The 18,374-nt window shown below is 41.3% G+C and overlaps 1 protein-coding gene across 2 annotated transcripts in view; it reads left to right on the top strand.

Moving 5' to 3' along the window:
• Kif24 (kinesin family member 24) overlaps window positions 1-18,374 on the top strand; it is a 66,903-nt gene that overhangs the window by 36,530 nt on the left and 11,999 nt on the right. For both annotated transcript variants that reach the window (XM_087548916.1, NM_001431166.1), the window contains 5 exon segments: window positions 4,730-4,827; window positions 5,713-5,928; window positions 11,697-11,784; window positions 16,254-16,375; window positions 17,139-17,244. In XM_087548916.1, coding sequence (XP_087405042.1) covers window positions 4,730-4,827; window positions 5,713-5,928; window positions 11,697-11,784; window positions 16,254-16,375; window positions 17,139-17,244 — 630 coding nt within the window.

Below are 18,374 nucleotides of genomic sequence, written 5' to 3'. Positions count from 1 at the left end.
AAATGGCTACAGAAGCGTAAGGAGCTGAGTTCGGACCCCAGCCCCCACTTAAAAAGCTGGGCATTGTGGCGGATGCTGTAACCCCAGCCCTGGGAGAGGGAAACAAGAGACAGGCTCTCTGGCCAGTCTAGCCAATTGATGAGCCTCAGGTCTACTGAAAGATCCTATTTCAAAAACTGAGATTCAGAGTGATAAAGATGCCCACCGTCAGCCTCTGGCCTTCACATGTGCATGCACAGATATGTACATGTGTGTGCACACCCAAAGATTTTGGAACCCAGAGTTTCTTTTACTCTGAGTCTGCTTTCTTAGTGCGCCTTCATAAACATTCACATTGAACATTCATTCTTTCTCTTGTTCAGTTATAAAACCCAGTGACTGGTAACAAGAAAAACGTGGTGATTAATAGGCTGTGCTAGCAGTTCAGCTTACAGTTCACCTTAGTCAGCTGCGATATTATTCCATTGCAGTAAATCTTTTCACACTGAAGTCAAATTGTTGAAACGTACCCCTTCTTTCAAACTTGCATTGTTCTTACAAAAATTGAGTTTCACAGTGGCATCTAGAGTAATCCAATAGTCTTCCTATGAGCAATAAATTACTAGGGCACTGTACAGCCAACCCAGTCATTTTAACAGCTTCATTGATTGTTGATCAATGCACAGTCTATTAGGTTTCAGTGGGAGATACTTACTTTGAAGACAGTGTAAATGATCGGTTAGCTGTAAGGCTAGTTAGCTTCATGGCTACTGTACCACAGTAATAGCCCTATCTGATCACCATCCACCACACCTCCGTAATGATGCTTCAGTCACAGCAGCTCCCTCCAGGAGGCATCAAGGGCATCTTTCGTATTTTTCCATTATCCCCAAACACAATAACGTTACTCCTTTGTCATTGCCATTGATCAATATTTATTGAATATCCATAGATTCCATGCCATTTTCTCTGCTGTTGAACTTTGGACCTCTGCTCTCATAGGTCAGAGTCCTTATTTGTCAATACTATGATATAAAAATATCTCTTTTTCCTTTCTTTAAAAGAAGTCTGTATTGAACGTGATGCTAAATAAAAGTGATCTCAGTTGTTTAAGTTTTTTTTTTTCCCGAAACTTGCTTGGGGAGTAAAACAAAATTTGTCTATGTAGTTAAATAACCTATTTTTTCCTATCAAGTATGTCCACCACATACCATTAAAATTTTTATGCAAGCACAATAACTCAAAAAACAAAATTATTTTCCTTTCTAAATAATTTTTTTGTTTTACTTTCTTTTTTGTTTTTGTTTGATTGTTTTATTTTACTTTTATGTTCCATTCCTGCCAAATACCAGAAATTCAATTCAGGGCCTCACTTGTGCTAGGAAAATATTTCACCACTGAGCTACATTTCCAAGCTCTACCCTACTTTCCAATTTAAAAAAAAATTCACTAATTCACTCACTCATCATTCAATCAATCATTCATTCATTCATTCATTCATTCGTTCGTTCGTTAAGAGCCTGTATCACTACCTAGTGTGCTGGCTTGGTATTTCCTCCGAAGCCGAGGTAATATACTTAAGATCTCTTTCTTTGGCAACGCCAGCTCAGATGACAGGCAAGTACTACCATGCTTAGCCAGTCCTTTACATTTCTACAGGGCTCTAGAGCTGGCTCAGTGCCTAAGAGCCCTGTGCTCCAGAGGCCCTGAGATCTGTCCTAACACCTGTGTTAGGTCCTCACAACTATCTGTAAGGCCAGTTCCAGGGGGTCCCACACCCTCTTCTACTTCAGTGAGCATCTGGACACATGTGGTAGACACTCGAACACATCAGTTAAGAAGAAATCTGTTAAAGGACTCCGGGATTCACAGGTTCAACAGAAGGCCGGTGGTTTTGTTTCATTTTGGTTTTGGTGTTTGTTTGTTACCACATGTTGTTTGTCTCACTATGTAGCCCTGGCTGGCTGGGATCTCACTGTGTAGATCAGGCCGACCCGGAACTCACAAGATCCACCTGTCTCTGCTCCCAAGTGCTGGTACTAAAGGTGTGTACCACCATACCTGACAGGGCTCTCTTGAATTTCATGAGACAAAAAGGAATACATGCTCTGCAGAAAGGCTCTTCTTGTGGTTCTTGGTTGGGTTTTTAGGGAAAGGTAGGTGGGGGGCAAAACAGGATGTTATCCTGTAGCCCTGACTGGCCTCACTCACAGAGATCTGCTTGCCCCTCCCTCCCAAGTGCTGGGATTAAAAGTATGTGCCACGATGGCTGGCCCTGGTTGGTTGGTTTTTAAGACAGCCTCTTTATGTAACCAATACTGATTTAAACTTGTGAGCCTCTTGCCTCAGTGTCTCCAGTGCTAGAATTATGTATGTAGCCTTAGTTCCAATTATTTAAATTTTTTTTAAAAAATGTACTGTATAGCTCAGGGGCTATCTCTAAGTATAATAATTCACAGACAGTTTGGTTTTTTTTTCCTGTTTTCCATATTTCAAATGTTATCAATAATTTGTGCTTTTTTTTTTTTTTTTTGAGGCAGGGTCTCTACATAGCCCTGACTGTGCTAGAACTCACTGTGAAAGCCATGCTGTCCTTGACTTAAAGAGGTCCATCTGCTTCTGCCTCCCCAGTGCTGGGATTAAAGCCATTCCTGGCTAATTTGTGTCACTTTTATATACAAAGTGCGTGTGCTACTGAGATGAGTGATGCATCTTCTCTCTCATATGTACATCTGGGATTATAGGCACAGGCAACCAGCCACTCCTACTTTTACTTCATGCTAGGGACTGAAGCCTTGGGTTTTATGCATGCAAGCAAGCATTCTACCAACTACATATTCAGCCCAGATCATTTTATCATTCTTCAGATTCATTCTCTAACATTCCAATGTTTGGTGACTTTGTAAATGGTAAACTTGGCTCTGTGATCTCAGTTTCTTCTCAAATGACCTAATTTCCATTCCAATGTAACATAATAGTTCATAAAACATCATTGAACCTGGGGAAGAGTGAGCCAAACTAAATTTGCCAAAGTGCAGTGTTCTGGATCTGGCTATACAATTATCTAATTAAATAATTACAGGAGGTTCAAAATGGGGCAAAAGATAGGCCTTTAATCTCATGCATTGTGTAGTAACTGTCATTCTCCTGTAGTCAGCTTGAATTTACTAAACTTTCTTACTCAGTTATGTTACCATCATGGCAAACCTCTAAATTATGCAAATATTATAGCTTTTGAATTATTGCTTTGCAGACTCAGTGTAATGAGATTAGCCTGATTTTTTTATTTGTAGCCCCTTCTGTCATATCCAGTCCTTTGCCTTTTTGTTTTGTTTTCCCATTGTTGTCACCTAATTTGACTCTTCCCACTTTACCAATACAAGACTGGAGTCTGGTCACAATCCAGTCTCATTGTGAACTCAGATTAATCTTGCAGTAAAATAGTTTAGGTCATCCTTTGTAAAATTCTTTACTTATCTTCATTGTTTCTGAGTTGTTTCTTCTAACTCCTTTAAGGCTAATGTCCAAGACTTCTAGCCCTTAATCCTAACTCATGATTCTAGCATTGTATTGTTCTTCCGTTTACCAGAGTCCTGTATTTCAGTCATGCTGGATGTTTGGTGTCTTCCTACACAGAACCTAGTTAATTCCTTGTGCTTTCTTTCTTTGGCCTTTTGCTTATACTTCTATCTGTATCTTTCTCCCTCCTCCCATCTCCACCACTCACACTACCACATCCAGTCTCATATCTTTCACAAGTAAGAAATGTTTTTCCATTGAATTATATCCTCCTTCCACTACTGGGCAAAATTTTAATAGAAGGGACTTGAGGAAAGGTGTTTATAGAAACTCTACTTTCTGTTCAGTTTTCCTAAAATTGCTCAAAAATTATAGTTAAAATAAAAACACTGCTTGGAATGCAGTTATGTTGTTAGAGTACTTGCATGAAACTGTGCTTAATCCACAGCACCACAGAAGCCAGGCAGGGTGGTACATTCATGTAATTCTAGCACTTAGGCGGCAGAGACAGGAGAATCAGAAATTCAAGGTCATCCTTGGTTGTATAACTTCAAAGTCAGTTTGGGACACATAAGACTGTGTCTCAAAATAGTAATAACAATAATCAAACAGATCCATTAAAACAAAAATTGTGACTTTTGCTATAGCTAAACACTTAATAACCCCAACTCAGAGTGTCCAGGGCACAGCACCACAGCTATCAGGGTGCATACTCGTTTACGTCATCTTTCTCTTAGAATTCTGCTCCGCACCTTCAGATGCGGGATGGGATAATTCTTTACCTTTCGGCTCCTTCAAGCTCCTGTTACAGTACACACACACACACACCAGCTAACTGTGAATGAATGTTTGTGGAACTACAAGTTAAGCTATGTAACCCACAGAATGAAAGTTGATCCCTAGAATTCACCCAAATTTTCGTATATATTTGCCTTGCCAAGGATGTAAAATAATCTTTATAGAATTAATTTCCTTTCCTAGACCCAATTATATTCATCAGTTTACTTCCCTTGAGAGAACGAAAGTTATTACACTGTAAGAACATGTATAGACAGTGGCAGGAAGCAGAAAAGGACAGTCATTTAACCATTACTGGTTATTCATTTCTCTGAGTTTGTCAGTCAGCTACTTCCTATCGCTTAGAAATGTGTTTAGCCTTTCCCGTGAGTTAATAAAATAGTGGTAGTGAAAATGCATATGTATTGCTATAAAAATCAAGTTTATTTTTCAGCATGTTTTTTATTTCGATGAAGTCTTTGGTGAGGCATGCAGCAATCAAGATGTGTACCTGAAGACCGCTCACCCCCTCATCCAGCACATTTTCAGTGGGTGAGCCGCACCGATTCTTCTCTTCTTTCAGTTCTTTATTCTCCATGAGTCCCATTAATACATGAATGCCTTTCCAGTTCTTTTGAAGTAAATATGAATTTATGCTATGACCTAATGAACTTAATTAGACTATTCTGGAGTCATTTGATTTACTAAACCTTGAGAAATTTGCAACAAAATTTACTTTTACACTAGAGATAGTGTTTCTTGGCTTAATAAAAGCTCTCAATAGCCTAATTTTGTATCTTCAGAATAAAAGATGTAAGAGGTTGTATTTAGCTTGAATTTTGGAAATTCTAAGCACTTGGAAAACTGAGGTGGGAAAATTGACACAAGTTCAAGGTCAGCCTGGTCTACATGGTGAGCTCCAAGGGCCTAGGCCAGCCTAGACTGCAGTGAGAGCTGTCACAAAATAACAAAAGTAGAACACAGAATGCAAAAGGAAAGAAAAGACAAAGTCTCTAGGGTACATAGAAGCATCTTATATGGTAAGTGCTTGTAAGAGACTTGGTAAGTGCTTGTTGCTCTGTGTGTGTGTGTGTGTGTGTGTGTGTGTGTGTGTGTGTGTGTGTGTGTGCTGGGAGTTGAACTCACTGCCTCCTCCATGCAACACAAGCACTCTACAAACTGAGCTACATATACTCTAGCTCAAATGGTCTTCAAAGTCCTTATTTTCTCATATTCAATATGTAATATTATCGGTTCTGTAAAATAATTCCTTTAAGAAAACATAGTTTGGTTTGGGGATTTTTTTACTTTTGTATATATTTTTATATGCTAAATTTCTCCAAGGATCCTTTTTCTTCCTGACTTGTCATTAAACACCTCTGTGTAAATTATCATTCTTTAAATATTTGTAAATAATTCTAATTATTCTTCCCCTAGAGGCAATGCCACTTGCTTTGCATATGGACAAACAGGTGCGGGGAAAACCTATACCATGATAGGAACTCATCAAAACCCAGGATTGTATGCTCTGGCTGCCAAAGATATCTTCAGGCAGCTGAAAATATCCCAGTCAAGAAGGAATCTGTTTGTGTGGATCAGCTTCTATGAGATCTACTGTGGACAACTTTATGACCTCCTAAACAGAAGAAAACGGTACTAGATAAGAGTGAGAAGCCTTTGGTCTGTACATTAGTGTTGGAGCCAGAGCTCCACTGAATCTTTTTGATCACATGACTTTAATGAGAGGCATTTTTGTGAAATAGCTGTCTCTGGCATGGGGTGATCGTTCTCCTCCCTCTTCCCCTTTTCTGTTTTGAGGCTGTCTGGCTGTAGTCTTGTCTAGTGTAGAACTTGCTGTTTTGCCTGGGCAGTCTTGAACTGGTGATCATCCTGAGTCAGCTTCCCAAGTGGTGGAATTTAAGACTTATCACTATGCCCAGCTTGGATGCATCATTCTTAAACTGTTAATTCAGCTAGAAGAAATGTTAGTTATCTGTTAATACCTTTTCAGTGCTGAGGATTGAACCTAGAGTCTTACACATGCTTTGCAAGCATTCTGCCACTGGACTCCATTTTCAGTTCCTACTAATGTTTTTTGGTTTTTTTGTTTTTGTTTTTCTTTTAAAGAATGGTATTATAGTATCTATTAAGACTCCTCCAGGGAGGAGAGGAGAGTGGGGGAATAAAAAAAGACTCCCCCTCTTTTTTCCCTGTGAAAAGATACTTTCAAAAAGTCAGGAAATCAACATGTATTTACATATCTTCCCTTTAAATAATGTTAGTGTAAATTTAATGACAGCTTTCTGAAACTGGCAAAAAAAAGTCTTTTTCTTCACAGTCAACCTTTTAAAAATATTTATTTTTATCTTATGTATGTGGATATTTTGCCTGCATGTTTGTCTTTGTGTGCATGTTTGGTACCTAGGGAGGCCAGAAGAGGGCATCAGAACTCAACTAGAGTTAGAGATCGTTGTTAGCTACTGTGTGAGTGTTGGGAATCAAACCTAAGTCCTCTCTCTAGAAGAGCAACCACTGCTCTAAATTACATTTGCATTTCTTTATTGTGTAAGCATGTATGTATGTGTATGTATGTAGGCATACATGTGTCATGATGGGCATGTGAAGGTCAAAGGACAACTTGTAGAAATAATTTCTCTACATTCCTAATGCTGTGATCCTTTATTATAGTTCCTCATGTTGTAGTGACTGTAATTTTGCTACTGTTATGAATTGTAATGTAAATATCTGTGTTTTCCAATGGTCTTAGCCATGAAAGGGTGCAGATACCCCAGAGGGTCACAACCCACTGAAATCACTGGTCTGAGGGATGGAATTAAGATGTCAGGCTTAGTGGCAGAACCCACCCACTAACTCACCTTCAACTTTTAACTGTTATCAGGCTTCAGCTTACTACACTTACAACATAACATTAGCCTAGGAATGTATCAGTATGCCTATTACATATGTTTCTAGAAGAAAGGGGTTTTGAGGTTGGGAACAGGTGACTGAAACTGAGTATCTGGCAACAGTTGTGAAGGATCAACTAGCTGGAGGAGCAGAAAGGCGAGAGGAGGTAAAGGACTGCTGTAATAGTAAACTGTACCTGATGCACGAGGGGATGCCAATTAAGTCTGGTGGAAGGCTAAGAGAGCCCCGCAGTGCCTCAGCAAAGGTGTACTAACCTTGATGGAGCTGCCCAGTGACATTCTTGTTCATGTGCTGCAAGCAAACAGTGGGATAGGTGTGGGAACTGTTCCTGTCCCGTCAGGAGACCACAGGACAGGCTCCAGCAGGGAGGGCACTGGTGTACTGAGTAGCACAACTAAGAAGCCAGGAGGGCTGAGACCTGTCACTGCACTGCTGACCATTCCAACAAAAAGATATGAAGGTTTGTCACAGTTGAGAGGAAGTAGAAAGAGTTTATCTCAGACATTGCTACTCTGGGCACTTTTCTCATTCACCTTCTCTGTAATGTTTAAGCCTCCACTTAGCTCAATTATAGCTTTTCTTCCAACCCCTGGAAAAACCCCAATTAAAAGTCTTTTCCGGGCTGGAGAGATGGCTCAGGGGTTAAGAGCACTGTCTGCTCTTCCACAGGTCTTGAGTTCAATTCCCAGCAACCACATGGTGGGTCACAACCATCTGTAATGGGATCTGATGCCCTCTTCTGACCTGCAGGCACACATACATACATATATACATACATACATACATACATACATACATACATACATACTAAATAAATCTTTTTTAAAAAAAGTCTTTTCCAAGTGGAGGATGTAGCTATGTGGTAGGAACACAACATAGCATGCGTAAGGCCCTGAATTCAATCCTCAGTATGAAAAAAGAAAGGAAGAGAAGAGAACTTTCCCCGGGAATGGTGATTTAGCCCTGTAAACCAGCACTCAGCGGGCTGAGATATAAAGATCACAAATTCAAAGCCAGCCTGGACTACACAGGGACACTGCCTGATCTCCTTACCCCTCAAAAGCTCTTTGTAGTAGTTATAATGCCAGCTTCTTTAAGTAGAAGTTTTAATGAATTATCCAAATTATCACCCTATATATTTGTATTCTTCAATAGTAAACAAAGGATAAGAATAAAAAAAACTTATATTGCATTTTATTTATTTTTGTATGTGCTACGCCATTTCACCAGCCCTTGATCTTTTTTCGCAGCTTGCTACGAATGCTGTGTAGTTTTACGTCAGACTAATACAAGCTAAAAAGAAGAGGGAACTTCAATGAAGAAAGTGCCTTCATAATACTGGGCTGTAGGCAAGCCTGTGAGGCACTTTCTTAGTTGTAGGTGGTTCCATCCCTGGCTTGTGGTCCTGAGCAAGGTGTGAGGAACAAGCTAATAAGCAGCACTCCTCCATGGCCTCTGCCTCAGCCCCTGCCCTGATGTGTTCTTGCCCTTATTGCTTTTAATGATGAACTGTGAGTGAAATAAACCCTTTCCTCCCCAAGTTGCTTTGCGTCATAATGTTTAATTATAGCAACAGAAACTCTAACTAATACACTGTGAAAGGCCCACACTTACTCTATGAGGTCTTATGCTGTGAGGCCTGTTAGTTTTTATACCTGGTTAACCTTTCTGGGGTTTCTGTAAAGTTCTGTTCCTTATGATACTCTTTTATATATTTGCTATTATACTTTACTTCGTGCTTGTAAATAAAATATTTTTGCAAGCCAGGCGTGGCAGCTCATACCTTTAATCTCAGCACTTGGAAGGCAGAGGCACAAAGGCTACTGCAAGTTTGAGGCTATCCTGATCTATATAGTGAGTTAGTTCCAAGCTAGTCTGGGCTATATACTAAGACTTTGGTTTTGTTTGTTTGTTTGTTTGTTTGTTTGTTTGTTTGTTTAAAAAGGACTAAAAAGGACTAGTGAGATGGCTGAGTTGTTGAAGGTGCCAGCTACAAAGCCTGACGGTCTGGGTTTGATCCCTGAAACCCACAGAGTGTAATACTGGGTTCCTTCTAAGCCCTATGTGCTAAATTCTCTCTCTCTCTCTCTCTCTCTCTCTCTCTCTCTCTCTCTCTCTCTCTCTCTCTCTCTAATATAAAACGAAGTTTATTTGGGGCATGGCAAGGGGGGTTGAGAAGGGAATAGAGGCAGAGAGAGGGGACAGAAAAAGATGGGGTTGGGGTGGGGAGGCCAGCTGGGAGAGGCAGAAAGAGTACATTCACTTCTTTTTGAGGGGTAAGAGGTGTGTCAGAGACAATTTCTCTGTGTGGCCCTGGTTGTTCTGGAACTCACTTTGTAGACCAGGCTAGCCTCAAACTCAGAGGTCTGCCCACCTCTTCCTCCCAAATGCTAGGACTAAAGGTGTGTGCCACTAGGCCCAGCTTAAATTCACTTCTTAAACTAGGAAATAAAGCCTAAGCACACTTAATTAAATCCTAAATGCAGAAAATAAGTTGTTTTCATAGACTTACCAAAAAAAAGATAAAAATAGAACTTTTAAAAAATATTTTTGGGGCTGGAGAGATTGCTGGAGAGAGTCAGTGGTTAAGAGCACTGACTGCTCTTCCAAAGGTCCTGAGTTCAATTCCCAGCAACCACATGGTGACTCACAACCATCTGTCGTGGGCTCTGATGCCCTCTTCTGGTGTGTCTGAAGACAGTGGAGGTGTACTCACATACAGAAATAAATCTTAAATATATAAAGTAGAAGAGGGTGTTGGATCTTCTGGTATTTATGAGTCACTGACATGGATTCTGGGATTCAAACTCGGGTCCTCTGGAAGATCAGTAAGTGTTCTTAACTGTTGAGCCGTCTCCAGAAATATTTTTCTGTATGTGTGTGTATACCTATGTGAGTACATGTGTACCATGTATGTGCCAGTATCCACAGAGGCCGGAGGGAGTCAGATAACCTAGAACTGTAGGTACAGGCACTTGTGAGCTGCCTGATGTAGGTGCTGGGAACTGAACCTGAGTCCTCAGCAAAACCAGTAAGTTCTCTTAGCCACTGAGCCATGTCTTCAGCTTAGAAATATGATTGTTTATCACAGGATTTACAAATCTAGCAGTACATTCTATACCATCTCATATGAACCTTTCTGGGGTGAGCATCTCAGAGCCCAAGTCAAGGTAGTGTATTCAAGTGATGTGGATAGGTATTTTCTTCTTTTATTCAGAAGTGTATTTCTGGGCCTGTTTTCTGAGAGATCAATGGGCACTGGCAAGACTGGAAACTTAGATTGAGAAAAAATATTTTTGCTTGTTTTGATTTTTCAGAAAGTGTCTCACTGTGTAACCCTGGCTAGCTTGGAATATACCATGTATCCCAAGAGATAAACTCACCGAGATATGTCTGCCTCACCACTGCAGCCCCTCTCCCCTTTATTTGAGAAATGAATTCATTCTCTTTCAACATCTCTCCTTTTTGCTACAGACTAGAGAATTTCATTCTTAGCCTTAATCCGTATCCATGCTTGCTGTAGGTGTTCCTGATTTAATATCAATGCAGGCCACAGTCATCTGCCCCCCATTTGCAGGCCCGGTGTGTTCAGATACAGCATCCCCTCCCCTGCTACCTTAGAAGAAGTACCAGAGTGGAACATGTTGGCACATGGCTGGACTCTTGGTACTTAGGTGGCTGAGGCAGGAGGATCACAAGTTGCAGGCCAGCTTGACCCTGTAAGACCCTGTCTCAAATAAAATAGTACAAAACTATTTATCAGGAATTCTTCTGATACAAGTTTAAAAAAAAAAAAAACCAAAACCCCACTCCTACTGTCTTTCTTTAGGAAAATCATTGGCTCAGATAACTTGGAAGGCAGGATATTCTGTCCATCGCCCCGGGATAATGCTGCAGTTGATCTGCTGCTATCTGTTAGCTTTATCCTGAAGATCGTTCTTGGTAGATACAAATGGCAGCGGCCGCTCCCCGGACTGCATGCTTTCTCTTCAAGGGAGAAAAGGGAAGCACCTAACTAGCAAAGACCACAACTTTAGGCTGATTAGACACTAAAGATCCCGCCCTTATCCACCACTGCACTGGTTACTAACCAGGGACTGCGATATGTCAGGGTTTTATGCTCATTCTCTTGGTTGTAATCAAAAATACTAATTTGGTTTTCGGTTTTTTGTATTTTTTTAATTTATTTATTATATATTAAGTACACTGTCGCTGTCTTCAGACACACCAGAAGAGGACATCAGATCTCATTACAGGTGGTTGTGAGCCACCATGTGGTTGCTGGGAATTGAACTCAGGACCTCTGGAAGAGCAGTCAGTGCTCTTAACCGCTGAAAGGAAGTACCACCTCAGTAGTCTGAAGGGCTGGAAGGGGAAGCACATCCATCCCATCCAAATGGCAAAACCACTGTATAATGGAGGAGGGTCCATAGACTGTTCTGGAAAGGCAAAACACACCCAGTGTCATACCAGCTACATTTTTGCGTCTGCAGGCTCTTTGCAAGAGAAGATAGCAAGCATGTGGTGCAGATAGCTGGCCTTCGAGAGCTCCAAGTGGACAGTGTGGAGCTCCTCCTACAGGTAATTCCTTTCTCCTCCGTACACCCTGAGCAGGCTCAGGCCAGGGGAACGTTCATTTTGCTTCCTAGCAACTGTGATGGCTCAGATCAAACCAGAGGACAACGACACCACTTCACATTTGTGAACTGTGAGCCATCTTATGAAGATAGCTTATTTCTCTACAGTGCCGTAGAATGGGAGGTAGGGCGTGTGACACAAACAGATGTGTGGCAAAGATGCTTTTGAGCTGGCCTCAAAGGCTGTGATTGTATTCTCTGTGACTGTGGGCTTAGGAGAAAAGATTCTTTGCTGAAGGCAAGGGTTCTTGTTTTAAATTTTTAATAAGCAATACTTTCACAAGCTCTCAAAATCCAAAGAATTAGGAAGTTCCCTTTCCAGTCCCTTTTCCTGAGGCAACTAACTTTATTAGTCTTATGTATTATGCTTCCACAGGAATTCTGGAGTCTGCTTCTTTTTATTAAAAGTTCTCTGTTATAACAGAAGTAATATTCTCTCACTGTTATGCGTTACAGAATATATAAAGAGACGGAAAGAGCACTTTACTACCCCCGCACATACAGACACCATGTGATATCATCGCTGTTAATTGCTTGTTGGTTTTGCTTGTTCAGAGGTCATTTATTGATTTATGTAAAAATCTCTTTCTAGTGAACCCTCTTTAATGATCCTTAGCCTGGTGGTCTTGGGGGATCAGATTCTGGGGATCAAACCCAGAGTGAGCACTCTGCCACTGAGCTCTGGGCGCCATCCTGGCTTTACGTTAGTTTCTTCATAGGTCCTTTTCTTTGATTAAAAAATACCTTAACACTTTTTTTAAGATAAGGTCTTAGGTAGCTAAGGCTAGCTTCTAATTTCCTGTGTAACCACAAATGACCTTGTGCTTCCTCTCCTCAGGTGTCTACCTCAACTGAAATGTCTACAGGAGTGAGCCACCATACTTAGCTCCTTGTTTCATTCTGTCTTATTTTATTTTGTTAGACAGGGTTTCTGCATAGCCCTAGCTTTTATGGAGCTCACTGTGGTCTCCAGGCTGGTCTCATGTCTGCCCGCCTCTGTCTGCCAATTGCTGGCACTACAATTGCCACTACACCCACTTGGTTATCAGGTTATCTAACTTACAAATATTTGACTGGAGGATTTTTTTCTTTGTCAGTTTTGTTTCGTTTTTTTCCAAATACCATGTGATTTAATCACTGTAAAGTAAGATACATACTATAAAACTCCTTTTTCAGATGAGCAAACTGAAGCTAAGCTTGGAAGCTGGTGGTCAGGACTAGAAGAGCCAGCTTCCAGCCCAGAGTTATCAACTCTCAAGCAGCAAACACCCTTTCATTGTACTTTACAGTTTTAGTGAGTTATTTGGATCAGTTTTTCTTTTCTTTTTTTTTTTTTTTTTTTTTTTTTTTGGTTCTTTTTTTCGGAGCTGGGGACCGAACCCAGGGCCTTGCACTTCCTAGGTAAGCGCTCTACCACTGAGCTAAATCCCCAGCCCCTGGATCAGTTTTTCTTAAAGTAAAAAAAGATACCCATTGAATCCATGTTTATGGCGGTATCTTCAGGATTGTTTGCTTAAAACTGAGCACTTAGCAGAACTGTTACTCACAGGTAATAAGGGACTTGGGGAATTTTTTTTTTTTACTGCTTTTTGAAAATAAAGTATTAAGAATTGCTAGTAATGGTGGCTCCTGCCTATAATCTAGGCTATATAGTGAGACAAGGAGGAGAAGGGAGTTGATGGGGAGACTTGGCTGTATTGGGGCTGGAGGGATGGTTGAACAGTTAAGAGCACTTATTGCTTTTGTAGAAGACCTGGATTATATTTCCAGAACCCATGTTGGATATCACAGCCATTGTAACTCCAATTCATGTGGACCCAACACTTCTGGCCTCCCTGGGCACCTGTTCCCAAGTGCACACACTCACATACCAGTATACATAGTTAGAGGTAAAAGTAAGTCTTAGAAAGACATTGTGTGAAATGGTAAGGTGACTAGTAATTAGTAACAGTTCCTGAGTTTGTTTTTCCCAGATAAATAGGTAAATTTGCTTATCTCTGAGGGCTGAAGTTCCCATGTGTGTTTAATCACACTCCTTGGTATCTAAAATCTGAAGCTAGCATCCGTGTGGGTATTGTGGCAGATGGCCAAGCCCTTTCTAGTGATCACAAAGGCGGAAACAGAACAAAAGGGGTGGAAGCTCTGAGCATTCCCAGGCTGCCCAGCGTGCCCTGTGCTATGTGGCAGCAGCGTCAGAAAGAGATTGTGTCTCACATGGGGATTCACTGTAGTCTTCTTGCCCTTACTTCCCCAGCCATTCCTTTATTTGGTTAGGAGTTTGAGGTGACGCTAGCTCTTGGGATTCTTAAATGGGAAAGGAACAAACAGTGAAGGGAAATCTGAACCACATCTGTGCCGCTTCCTCCATGTGGTGCTGGGGATCAGAACCAAGGCCACATGAGCTTCTCTTAGAAAAGTATACGGCATTGCCTTACCCTAAAGTATTGTTCCTTAAGAAAGAGCATGAAGGTGTTCATTGGTTAATTTGTTGTTGTTTTATTGCCATTGATCTCCTACATCTACAATCAGAAAGACATCAGAGATGGAGGTAGAAAGTTAATGTAAATTATGGAGACCTGACACAGACAAATAATAGATAAATTCTTTGCCAAAATGTAACATGGATGACTTCTAGTCCTAGTAGTATCTTTGTGTTCTCAATATTCTTCTTTTTTTTTTTTCTTCTTTTTTTTTTTTCTTTTTTCCGGAGCTGGGAACTGAACCCAGGGCCTTGTGCTTGCTAGGCAAGTGCTCTACCACTGAGCTAAATCCCCAACCCCGTATCTTTGTGTTCTCATCTGAGATTCATGGACAGTCTTTACCGCCTGCATTCCTGTCAGCATTGTTCAGCCAAACTCCCATCAGGACCATGCTCTAAACCCTCTGCTTACAACATTCTAGGACCCTGGCACATTCACCTTCAAACACTTGCTTGCTTGCTTCCTTTCTTTTTCTTTTTCTTTTTCTTTTGAGGCAGTCCCTCACTGTGTAACCTTGGCTAGTCTGCAACTCACTGTGTAGACCAGGCCAGCCTTGAACTCAGAATCTCTCTGCCTTTGTCTTCTAAATGCTGGGATTAAGAGTGAGACTTACTTTGTTTTGGTTTTTGAGACAGGGCCCTGAGTATTCATGAGGCATGTTTTGATTGAGCTTGCCGTGTAGTCTACGATGGCCTTAAACTTCCTGATTTTCCTACCTTCACCTCCTAAGGGATAGGACTACAGGTGTGTGCAGTATTGGGGATCAAAACCAGGATTTGTACGTGCTAGGCAGACATTCAACCAACTAAGTATATTTCCAGCCCAGAACACTGTTGGGTTTTGGGGTTTTGTTAGTTTGTTTGTTTTTAGAGACACAGTTTCTCTGTGTAACAGAGCCCTGTCTTTCCTGGACTCGATCTGTAGAGTGCCTGCCTCTGCTTCCTGAGTGGATTAAAGGCGTGTGCCACCACACTGGGCCAGAACTTATTTTTAATTATTTTTTAAGAAAGAGAGAAAGAGGGGCTGGGGATTTAGCTCAGTGGTAGAGCGCTTACCTAGGAAGCGCAAGGCCCTGGGTTCGGTCCCCAGCTCCGAAAAAAAGAACCAAAAAAAAAAAAAAAGAGAGAGAAAGAAAGAAAGCACCTGCCCCTCCTTGATAAGGTATTTTGAAGCTTATTGTTGAGTTTGATTCTGTGTTTGGGCTTTTAATTTGGAAAACTTGGCTGTGTTCAGTATGATACAGTTAAAGTTTGAGAGACTGGGCAGTAATATGTTCATATGTGACTATATTTTCATTGCTTGGAGCCTGGAGACTTCTCCCATTCTCCACTCACTCCTTTATGGCCAGACAGGGGTAAGGGAGTATTGGAGCCTGGAGACTTCTCCCATTCTCCACTCACTCCTTTATGGCCAGACAGGGGTAAGGGAGTATTGGAGTCAAGGGACATTATAGGCACATGAAACAACTCACTTCGCTCCTCCTGAATATCAGGCTTATCCTCCTCCATGCCTGTATGCTGGTCTAGCAGGTGCGTGTGATCAGTCATGCTGTGATGTACCTTTCTGTCTTTTGATGCAGTCACTAAGACAGATGAATTCTATGAGACCTTGCTTTGGAGCCAAGTTTTGCCCTGGGGAATCTTAGTTAGGCTAGCTTCATCAAAGATATTAAAAAGAGTGCATAAGATTAAGATGTAAATTAGCTCTTGAGCCATTGAATGTTCTCCCACAAGATTAGTATTCTACATGCTTCTCACAGCTGTGGTACTTACTCTGTGATTTAGTGTCTGGGCAGCCTTCCACCTGAACATCAAACACTGCAGTATGTTAATAAAATTACATGCCAGGTCTCTACTGCTTATTTAGCCAACTTTTTGGAGCCAGAAGACTGTTTTCTCCCAGAGAAAGTCATCCTGTGGATTTTATTTTTCAGGTGATCTTAAAGGGCAGCAAGGAGCGCAGCACGGGGGCCACCAGCGTCAATGCAGACTCCTCCCGCTCCCATGCTGTCATCCAAATTCAAATCAAGGATTCAGCCAAGAGGACATTTGGCAGGTGAGCTGGAACTGTATGGAGAATTGCATTGTCTACCTTTCCATATGTGACTTTGAAATATATAATGCTCAACCTGGGACACCTTGGGTCTTCATTGCAAGGATATAGAGTAGTGTTGTTAGCCCTGAAATAAATCATTGTATAAAGTGCCATCAGTTGATTAACCATGAAGTAATGACCTATTGTTGGTCAACCCAAAGTTATTAAAAGGGACATTGATTGCTTCTAATGTGAAACACAGTATCAGCAGGGAAACAGCAAGGAATGCATCTCGGAGAGCTTGCGGGCTATAAATGGGGGTGGGGGAAATCCATTCTTCTTGAAAGAAGACACAGGACAATTGGATGCATTCATTGCTTCTCTGGTGCTATCTTCGCAAGCTCTGCCATGCTGATGGATGAGCCTGTCTCACCTCTGAGTAATGAGTCATTCTCTTCTTTTTCATCCTTTCTTGTTAGAAAACAGCCAATAAAACTTTCTATTTAATTATCTAAGTAGTCACCTAACTGATTTGTATTATGGTCACCAGGCCCTTGTGGGGAAATGCTTTATTAATTTCAGTCATACTTTCTCACAAATGAGTGAACAGAGCCAGCTCCAGCTGACACATCAGGATCTTGTGATGCTTTTGGAAGGCTAACAATGATGTCTTGTCTTCTCTGAGTATGAGCTGTGCTCCGTTTCTTCCCAAGGTTACAAAATGTCAGCTAATATGGAAATAAACCAAAGCCCAAAGAAGTCGCTCCTGCTGTGTTTTCTTTAGGATCTCTTTCATTGACTTGGCTGGGAGTGAGAGAGCAGCAGATGCCAGGGACTCAGACAGACAGACGAAGATGGAGGGCGCAGAGATCAACCAGAGTCTTCTGGCTGTGAGTTACTTAGAATCTAAAAATCCCTGTTTTGAGAGATTTTGCCCTAATGTGAAGCCAGTCATTGAGGCTGGGTAAATCAGCAGGGCAGTACGCATGCTCTCATTGACAGTGGAAGTCCTGAGCTGGATGGCAGGTCCAGGCAGCCTGTGCACAATGCTAGGCCACTCTTCTTTCTCCCCTGCCTCTTCCTCAAGCCCTACCAGTTAGAAAGAGAAATGTTTCTGCAATTGCTACATGGCTGAGAAAGCTCTTTCCTACTTCCTAAAATTTGTACTTGAAGAATGCAGATGCAGGCAGTAGTATATCTCAGATACTTCAGTTATCAACAGTTGAAGGCTTAACCGGGGCCAGGAAGGTGGCCCAGCAGGTGAAGGTCCTTGCTGCCTAGCCTGACATCCAGGGTCTGATCTCTGGGACCCATGTGGTAGAAAGAGAGCAACTCATATAAGCTGTCCTCTGACTGCCACCGTGTGCATCATGACACACATGCCACCATACACATGTACACACAAAGAAACATACATACATGACAAATGGGTGGAGGTCAGAGGACAGCTTTTGGGAGTTGGTTTTTTCCTTCCATTGTGAATCTCAGGGACCTACCTCAGGTGGTCAGGCTTGTATGGCAAGAGCTTTTGCCCAGTGAGCCATCTTACCAACTCCTGGTTAGATTAAAGGAAACCCTGTTCATCAAGCCATGTTATAAACATTCCATAATCTCAGAGGGATGCTTTATTTTTTAATATGTCTGTAATGAAATTTATCATACTTTAAATGTAACCTCTTACTCAATAATTAAAAATCTCTTGTTGACCCATAACTACCTTTTCATAATTGACTTACTGAAGATAAAGACGCTGTCCTCTGACACTTCCCCTGAGCCTGCTTTGTTTTGCTGTGTCAGCACATACTTTTTAAGGGGAGGTGGGAGAGATAATTACCTGTAAATTTTCCCACATTCTAGATATAGATAACATCCCACGTTGATGATTTGTTAGTCTGTTCTCTACTAGATTACTTTAAAAAGTGGTTAAGTTATGTGTATTTGCTGCGTACTGTGGCTAGGTTTTTATTTATTTATTTGTGTATAGGTGTTTTGCCTGCATGTATGTCTGTGTACTCTGTGT

Source organism: Rattus norvegicus, chromosome 5 (assembly GCF_021556685.1).
Source record: "Rattus norvegicus strain SHRSP/BbbUtx chromosome 5, alternate assembly SHRSP_T2T, whole genome shotgun sequence".
In the NCBI taxonomy this organism is placed as follows: Eukaryota; Metazoa; Chordata; class Mammalia; order Rodentia; family Muridae; genus Rattus; species Rattus norvegicus.
Note: the sequence above shows the minus strand (reverse complement) of the source record. Positions and strands in the feature narration are given on the sequence as shown.